Source organism: Lissotriton helveticus, chromosome 7 (assembly GCF_964261635.1).
Source record: "Lissotriton helveticus chromosome 7, aLisHel1.1, whole genome shotgun sequence".
NCBI classification, from domain to species: Eukaryota; Metazoa; Chordata; class Amphibia; order Caudata; family Salamandridae; genus Lissotriton; species Lissotriton helveticus.
Window position 1 is genome coordinate 867,741,568 of NC_136068.1, and position 9,910 is coordinate 867,751,477.

The window sequence follows — 9,910 nt, forward strand, 5'->3', positions numbered from 1 at the left end:
CGTTAACTTCTGTTCATCCACAAAACCTTAGGTATGGGTGTGGCTTGAATTCTGGAGCTGCAGGCGGCGGTTGGAGGAGAAAGTGGAAGAAAATAGTCCTAGTAATACCTTTCTGCATTGATTGAAACAATGTAGACTCCTCTTTTTCTACACTACCCTAGATCTCATAGATTAATAATCCTCCCAAAATGAATGTACGTATTTTGAAAATCTTGAATTTTAGCGAAGTATTAAATATGTCAGTGCCATTACACTGTTTAATAATAACACTGGTCATCTGCATAGGTTAGAATTGACAAATCATGTGGTGTTATACGTTATATAAAATGTTATATATCTTATTGTGGACAACAGAACTATGCTTAGAGCAGGTAGCGAAACGTGAGCATCATTTTAGCAAGGAACCAATGTGCATTTTGGAAAATATCTCCAGATTTTAGAATTCCCAAACAATAACTAAAATCATGTATTGGAGGACCTTGAGTACCTTATATAGCAAATACTAGCGAATGCCTTGCCTGCTTTTTACAATTTTCAGTATACTCAATTATTTTGGTTCCATCATTTGTTACAGGCATTTGTTTCAAAAGAGTTGTCTAAAAGTTGAAGTGATGAAGTTGAAATGATGAAGCTAGCTGTATCTGTATAATAAATGTATTATTAGAGAACAATCCTGATAGGTTTCAATAAGATCCTTAAATTGTGCTGACCATTCAATTATATTCACAGAGGACAATATTTTATGTATCTTGATTGTATACAGTAGTTCCTATTAAATGCATATGGCATATGCTTCACCCCCTTCTGCTTAGAGGCTAAGGCTTTTTCAAGGCTGAAATATTACTGTGTCCCAGTGTGAGTAAACATGCAGCACTGAGCTAACTGATTCAAAGCCTCGTAGCACTAATGAGGATGTGGCTCAAGTGAACACATCACAAAATGTGTGGTAAAAGTGCATTGTGTACACAGTGTTTAGGTGAGGAAGATCCTATGTAGGAGAGGAAATGAGGAACGTTTTGTGACTGAAGATAGGCCAATTGTTAGAAATTGCCCAAGCAGAAACCACACTCCAAGTCAGCTACACACACCCAAATTAACCTGTGCTGCTCACCCTGTGGTAGCTTGGCACAGGCAATGTGCAAAGTATTTGTGCAACACTTAAAACAGTAAAACTGTGAAAACATCACACAAAATAATCTACACCAGTTTAGAAAAATAGAGCTTAATTTAATGAACAAAACCAAAACAACAAAAATCCACTAAATAGAACTGGAGTTAGGAATTTTTAAAGAATATCTACAAATATAGTGCTTAGAAACAAAGCGCCGGGGCAATCTGGTCGTGCTTGACTGATTCAAATCTGAAAGTTCAGGCTGACCGCGATGAAGCATGGGTTGGATACAGGACCAACCTTGTCAGAGGAGGCGATGCATCAAAGTCGATCTCCATGGATGCAGGTGATGCATCGGTTCTGATCCGCACATTTAGAGATGCACTGTCAAACCTCTCTCGATGAAGGCGATTGTCGTCGAGCCGTGCAGCCAGCGATGCAATGTCCTCATCTTCGACTGCAGCAGCGATGCGTTGAGGTCAGATGTGTCGGTTTCGACCAGTGTAATGACGGCAATGAATGGATTTTAACAGAAGGCAGCCAGAAACCCCACTTCCAATAGTCCAGGACTGGATTGGCACCACCAGCCAGGGCAGAATTCACAGTTGGCAGAGTCCAGAGACTGTAGCAGAGTTGTTGGAAGTCTTTCATGTCCCTGAGGCTTCCAAACAGGAGGCAAGTCAGCATGCCCTTGGAGTCATTTAGGTTCTGTAAATGTAGAAATGTAGGTCCAGTCCTTCTTATTCCCAGGCAAGGAGGGCAGCAGCCAGTGAAGCAGGCATAGCAAAGCAGGAGTCTAGCAAAGTCCAGCAGAGTGACAGTCCTTTCAGCAGCATAGCAGTCCTTTTTACTGGGAGAATATCTTCAGGTCCAGAAGTGTACCTAGTTGGTGGTGTCAGGATTCCAGTACGTATACCCAGTTGTGCCTTTGAAGTGGGGGAGACTTCAAAGAGAGGTCTTTAAAATGTACAAAGTCTCTGCCCTGGCTCCAGATTCACTACAAGGGGGTATGCTGCTCTTTCTGTGGGCGTAACTACAACAAATGATGGACGGAATGCTGAGTGATTCAAGCATTCTCCCCCAGTCAAGAGATCTGAGTTAAATCCATTGTTTTTTTATCCACTACGCCACCCCAGTTTGGACCCAGCCATATGCAAATCAGTCTTGACCTGTGCCTCATGGGAACAGCCCAGACCAAACTGCAAAACCAGGTCCTCCCTGGACCAGAAACAAGCATCCTGGGACCGGATTCGGGGTATGTCACCCTTCATCAGCCAGGCTATCTTGAATCCAGTGGCACAGTGAGCAAGGGCCCCACGTATGGGCATACCCAGCCCACTCTCCAAAGGAATGGTCATATAGGGGGGTGTAATCACCCCAGGGTTAAGTAGCCTATTGGCTACTACCCATGCTCCCCTAAATGCCCCTAAATTAAGGGATCTCCCTACACCAGGAATTCAGATCTATCGACCTGGGAACAGAAGAAGAACAAAGAAAAGCAGCCACAATGAGAACTGAGGACTTAACCTGAACTTGGTATCAAACCCTGCCTTGCTGCTGGAACCTCGACAATTGCACCGAACCAGCTCATCTTAAAGCAGTGCATCCTCCTAAGCCTTTGGAGCACTGTCCAGCGTTTCACCAACCACAGAGTATCTCTCTTGGGGTAGGGAAGCCATACCCTCTGCATCTGCAGGTTCTTCGTTTTGCAGGACATCGGGCCCACCGAGGATGCATCTCACCAGGAGGTCACCATGATTCCAAGAGGTAAGTCCCGCCTCTTCAGCGAGGTTCTATATGCCAGAACCTCCAAGAAGCTCCCTGCATGAATACCCTAGGTAATGGAGCATTTGCCACATCCAATGCTTATTGAGTGTCCAGCCTGGACACCGCCAAAGCTGACCTGTCTGTCATCAATGAACTTCAGGACCAGCAAGGCCTACACCAAGAGTGGCCCTGCTGTCTTGTTTTCGTTCCCTCTCCAGGTACACCCAAGAATCATGAGAGCCTCCAACGCAAGTGGGGAGCAGGTCAAACACCTCTACACTCGTGCCCCGCAGCATGGGTTCACGGAAGCCATCTGTGTCCCCGTACTCCAACGACCCTCGTGAACCGAGCCCCACATTGGGTTCTGTCATGCTTGTCCCCAAGCCCCTCTATGCAGTCCCTGTTGTTTTGACAGGTCCCTTTAAACTTCAACCATGCTCAAGTCTATCATTGCAACCAGCGCCTTTGCACCCGGACACACCAGGGCAGGTAAAGCCAAACTGATGCAGGCACTTTGGACCTTGGCCCCCAAGCACTTTAAGTCCTAAAGGGCACCTTCAACAACCACTTGCAAGTAGCTGTTTGAAGTACATGTCTTTTCCTCCAATAGGATAACAGTACCACGTTCGAGGCCCATGCCTCTAATCTGACAACTCTGCAATTTTTACTGTTTTCTCTGTAAAAATTATAATGTCTACAGTACTTACCTAATCCCAAAGATATTTGTGTCTAAAATATATATAAGTCTATGTTCTAGTCCTAAATTGGTCTCAGATTTATTTTGATTGTGTGTCATTTATTGACTCTGTGTGTACAACAAATGATCAACACTCCCCACTGATAAGCCTAAACTGGCCTACCAAAATACCACTAAGAGAAGATTTGGTATTATTAAAGGAAGCTCTTGTAAACCAATATGGGTCATCTGGACTATTTGTATGATGTATCCCTACATTGGTACACTACATAAAAAGCCAGATTCCTACCTGCATGCACCATGGTTAGAGGGCTACTTAAGTGGGTGACACAAAGAGGGCCGCAGGTCCACTAGTAGCATTAAATCTACAGGCCCTGGGCACATGCAGTGCACTTTACTAGAAACGTATAAGTAAATTAAATATGCCGGTAGGTGGTGAGCCTATATTACCATGTTTAGAGGAGAGAGCAAATGCACTTTAGCACTGGTTAACAGGGGTAAAGTGCCCAGAGTCCTAACGCCAGCAAAATGAGGTCAGAGAAGTGGAATAGGCAGGCCTGATACATGTATAAAAGGCCATCTTCAGACCAGAGACTAAGAAGTGCAAAAAAAATGTAAAAGAGACAGCAGACTTTTTCCATCTAAGCACCCAGTGAGAAGTGAACAACATATCTGTATCCATAAAGCCTGCCCTAATCCTGCTTCAATTAAGGAAAGAGCTTAAGACACACCTTTTCAAATGACACACAATCATCATACAGTTTGTCCATATACCACTCTCCGCTGCAATTGCAGGCTAGGTTTGTAAACAAACATACATTTTCTTTTTTTTTGCTGTTTTATATATAGAGCAAACTCGACCCAAAGCTATTGGAGAGCTTTACATGAGCACCATTTACATTACACAAGAACACATTCTTTTTTTTTTTTGGAAGGCATGGGGAGATTAAGTGATTTCATGAACTGATAACCTTCCCGAATTCATCTTTGAACCAATTCATTCTCCTGTGCTGTGCAGAGACAGTCACGGTACATGAGGTAGCCACTTTGAGTATCTTTGTCGGCCCATTAAATGATATTAGGACCGAAACCAGATTACACCTAGGTGTGAGTGAGCAGAGTCGGTATTGATTATTTGGCTTGCTACTTCTATCTTGCATTAGCTTTGATCCCACCTTATCTCGTCAGATGCTCCTTACTATCGGACTTTACCCCGACGTTCGGCCCGGTTCTGTGAGCCATGGCTTTTAGTTTTTCACAAAATAAGATGGTGTTTTTCTATTAGCATGTACCTAACTTTCTTTCCTCGTCTTTGTGCACTACTCTTTGGTTTATGGGCATAAAGTAAACAGGTCTGTCACACTTCTGCTCACCCTGTCTTGGATCTATTCCTACCGATTCTTGTTGATGGTGATATTTATTACTGTCCTTGTACATCACCTGTTCATCCTCTCTGTTTCACTATACAGTTTTTTCTGGCTTTGGTACTGGAGTTATTTATCCACTTTTATATTTGTGCTCATTTACCTGAAACGGTAGCCCTTACGGGGAGAAACTTGTGTTATTGTATATTATTTTTTTGATTTATAGAATGGATTTGTGGACCCAATTTCATATTTGATGTACATAATTCTTGCTCTCCCCCCGAACTACACGGCTTGTTTTTTGGATTGTATCTAATTTGTGCCCTGAAGAAGGTGACAGCAAGATCTTAGCCCACACCGAAACGCGCGTCGGCACTGTGTCTAAATAGGAACCTTACGGTGGTATAGATATAGAAACACTGAATACTTATTGTATAATTTATATGTTTGTTCTAATCAACCATTTATTGACATTGATGCACTGTTGAAAAACACTGATTGGAATCTGCTTTTGTACTTACCGTCTCATATGAGATGTCTCTGGTGTCATTCAATGTATTGACTATTATAATACCACTGTATTCCGATGTTTTGGTTCCTATTTTCATATTTATGCAATTCTTTTTATTGAGTGATTGTATGAGCAAGACAGTAGTATTAATGAGAGTCGGGTATGAATGACTGTGTGTAATGGGTATGACTACTATTTTTTTTTATCTTTCTTTGAAGTTATTCATTCTGTTGAGGGGAACTTTTCCATTTAGTCCTTTAGGGACTCTGCGAACACTATATGTCCTTGGCAATATGTTGTGTGTGTTATTTTGAATTTAATGTATACATATCTAAAACTATTAATGAAAAAACAATTAATGTTTTTTTAAATTGTCATTTGTTGAATAATTTGAATAAATAATTTTCTAGTTTTTTTCCATACACTTTTTTTGTCTGACACATCTTTCATCTTGCTCCTCACATTAGTGATTTTCTATAGTCTACCAGAGACGCAGTGCACTCAGATTTTTAGGCAGGCGACACCCTCTCTCCCCGCCTAGGGGAGGGCTTTTGTATTTAGATTAAGTGATTTGCCCAAAATCACAGGATGTTGAGCCAACACCGAGACTTGAACATGGTTCCCCAACTCCAAAGTCGGCAGCTCTGGCGGTTAGGCCACATCCTCTCCCCAACATGGCACACTGTCATTTAACTCATACTATAATAAGCTTGCTTAAATGGCAAATTTCCTGGTTCAACAATTAAAAAGAATAAAACATCTGTTCTCGAAACTTCAAATCAAGGTGGTCACTCATGCACTCAGTCTCTAGAATAGATGCAGGCAATGCCAATCTACCGGGTCTCTCAGCAAAAACCAGGTTGCCCTTTAAAGCAATCCTACACCAAACAACCCAGTTGATCTCACAGAAGTGGAAATGTGATCATATCTACCCCGTTCACAGAGATCGCTATTGAGGCGAGAATCAAATTCCTAACATTCAAACCTATACACACGGGTACACCGAGGTATGTATCCGATTTGATAAAAAATACCCAGTGGGTCTAAAATGTCATGCAGCAAGGACTCCTTAGTTATTGAACAGGCGAAATTCAAAACTGCCCTAGCTCAAACACAAATACGGGCTCCTCTCGTACAAACTGAAAGTGCCTTTCAAACCAATGAAAAACGGCGACAGGCATTCTCTATGTTGCTAAAACAAGACTTCTCCTAATTGTGTGCCCACTAGAACATGAGGTTAAGGACACCCAGCTATAGTGTAATTCCTTTCAGCGATAAATAGTATCACACTAATTTATTCTCTGGTAACTCCTAAACATTACACCCCTTCTTCCTCCCACCCCCATCCCTCCACGGTTTACATTTGGTTTGATCTGCATGTTAATGTATAAACAAATGTCGCATATGTAAATCGCGTCAATACCAGTTGGCGAAGAGGCACTATAAAACATTGTAAATAAATAAGATACATTTTATGAATGTTTGTAAACAGTGTCAGTATTTATAAACAGTGTCAGTGATAGAAGGTATCTGGCAGTGATTGTGTGACACCATATGTAGCTGACCCTGCTTTAGGTTCTGTAATCTTTACTGTAGTAGGTAATTCACATGCATGATCAGTAGCCACAGGATGGGAGCGGTGGCTCACCTGCTGCTGCAGTCTAGCCCTGTACTCCGATACCTGGACATCCATCCTCAGCGCCGCTAAATCCCAAAAAGAACGAGCATGGAGCCGGCCCAGCACGTACTTCCTGCCCAAACAGACAGTTTCCTGCTGTCTAGTGCCGCTTACGAGGGCGACTGGACTTCAGCGCGGGTTCCGCTGCGTGGCAACTTCTCTCCGAAGCCGCAATGCACCGCCAATGCAACTTAAAACAAAGGAAAAATAAATCTGCAAATATATTTAAAAAAATAAAATAAAAAACAAAATGATAGAGAAAGCTCACAAAAGAGCACTTTGAAGATCTTTTCATAAGTATAAGGAAGTCCCGTTTTCTAGAACCATAAAAGTATACAGTAATACTTAAAACCTATTGCAAAGGTGCACATCTGTTTCTAAAGAAACAATACCAAATACTTTTTTTTTTAATGTGTTAAATGAGTGAGAAATGTTAGAGCGCGCTCGTCTCGATCACCCAAGATGGCGGCGACGTTTAACCAGTAAACCTCTGGTCTTTCTTTTGTTTCTATTCCGTCTTAATAATTACGACAGTGTGGAAAGACGCAGGTTTATGTAAAGAGAGCTTTCCAGAAGATCTAGAAAAATATCCGCCCTTAGAAAAAGCCCGAATTACTTTATTTCTATTTAAGAGTTCAATATTTTAAATATACTTATTTGAATGGTTATAAACAGGAACAAGGACGATATTTTACAAATATTATTTATATGTTGCTCAAACTATACTTTTCGAAAACAGTGTCTGCCATTATGTTACAAACAATGGCTTTGTTAAGATTAGACCTCGTCTTTCAAAAACCTGTAGTTAGCTGCAAACAAAGATGACGGAATATCGAGAAAGATAGGTAGGTGTCTTGCATTTCGAGCTATCGGACAAAATTAATGATTGATTATGGTTTAGCCCTTTTCATTGGCTAGGCAACTGGGATTACGAGAGTCTGCTGCGCGGCATTTATCGCATAAATACCAGTGGTGCAATGTTGCCAGATTGGGCTAGACTAACCATAGCTGCCAAGGTTTCAGAATGCTATGTGTGACATTTTCATAATTTCAGTGAAATTATGAGTGACATTTCAACAACTATGAGTGACACTTTATCGCGGGCAATATCGCGCGATGAAGACGAGGCAAATATATAAATATAAAAAATATTGCACCCATTTGAGCAACATGAAACTCTAAGCTGTCATTTAACTAAAGTGCACTAACAGCAGGCAACTGAAAAGCAGGCAGAGTCAAAATGTGTGACTCCACAATTCTCAGACTCAGTACACTACAGGCCAGGGGTGCAGGTAGGTTAGAATAATTGAAGCATTCGTTTTACTTACTAACAGCCAAATCAAGTTAGCTGAGCTACTAAAACACAGATTCCTTAGCCAGCCTTTGCATACACTGGCCCGCCTAGATACTCCTTGTTGCCAGTAGTGAATCAATGAGATCAGGATGCAGAGCATCAGAGTAAACTCCAGGGCCTCTCTGTCACACGTAGGACCCAGCCCACAACATAAAGATGTGAAGCCCACTTAAACCAACGTGGATTTTCTTAATATCTTTTATTCTGGTCTGCATTTGAGGTGATGTTTGATAAAAAAAAAAATCTAGGTAAAAAAGAGCGGTACTGATCATGCACTTTCAACCTCTGACAAGCACCAGAAAGTTTGATTACCTTACCTCAGCCCTTATGTGTCTTACCCTGCACCATTTGAAAGTCACAATCAAATTACAAAGCTCAAGACAGCACACAGTATAATGTATGTCTCGCACTCATCCAAGGGTCACAGAAGCTAGCCGTTGCAAATTCTGGAAATTTCCAAGTTTGGACTATGCGCAAGCATGATCAGTGTTTTTTAGGCGTGATGGAAACAGTTCAGAAATCTCTGCCTTCAGATCCTTGCACACGCACTTGACATTCGGAAAACAACCAAATATAAATTCTGCCTCTGAATTTCTTTCTAAAAAATTAATTTAGATCACTGCCTTATTATCTCCTTTATGAATCCGCTCCCCTGTCCATGTTTACATTTACTGAGTTTGTAAAAACATTTTTTTTGTTCTCTTTTCTTTTAATAAGTATCTCTTGTTTTCCACCATAATGCAGCCTGTTGCTCCCAAGTCTGCAGCATTATATGAGCAAAGTAAAGATACTTCCCCAGCAGGGTCGTGGTGTTTCAAACTATTTCTTGGTGGCAATGCAGTTTTACTGTCTCGAGCAAAGGTGGTGACTGGTCTAAAATGTCTTTCACTCCTACACAGGGGCGATACGTTAAGAGGGGGCATTTGGTGTTTCACAACTCCCCTCCTCCTCCACCTCCTTCTGTAATGCAATCACTGCCTGGATGGCTAACGGTTCCCCTCCCCGTGCACGGTGAAGATGACTGGGCCCTAAAGCAGTGCAGCAAGGGAAAGCTGAGAGCCTGGAGGAGGCCTGATTTACTACTAATGCGCTAACACTTACTTGAGTGAGCGCCCGCCGTTACATCAGATCTACCACAGTCCAGGACTGTAAACTCCACTAATGACTGCACCATGACACTGGCAGCGGCCGCGCGGGTTCACTCGCCAAATCTAATATCAAGCCTTGCTCGTTGCTAAATATACATTTTGCTACCTCACCTGCATCTGAGTGCTAACCTAATTATAACCACAGGGTTAGTTCCACATTAGTTGTTGCCACACTTTTATCGTGCTATATAATTTAGAAAGCATGCACATGCTAAAAACCTGACTGTATAATGTGTCACAGACTAAAATCACTTACTTAAAGTTTCAGAGACTGCAGCGG

General features: G+C 41.9%; 1 protein-coding gene across 1 annotated transcript in view; it reads right to left on the reverse strand.

Moving 5' to 3' along the window:
* The window catches only part of RARS1 (arginyl-tRNA synthetase 1), a 176,292-nt gene extending 168,762 nt beyond the window's left edge, over positions 1-7,530 (reverse strand). Inside the window, exon 1 of the mRNA XM_078653389.1 lies at positions 7,099-7,530. Within this exon, the coding sequence (XP_078509515.1) occupies positions 7,099-7,143 (45 nt within the window). The 5' untranslated portion in view covers positions 7,144-7,530. The remainder of the gene's footprint in view (positions 1-7,098) is intronic.
* Positions 7,531-9,910: the final 2,380 nt, after the last annotated feature.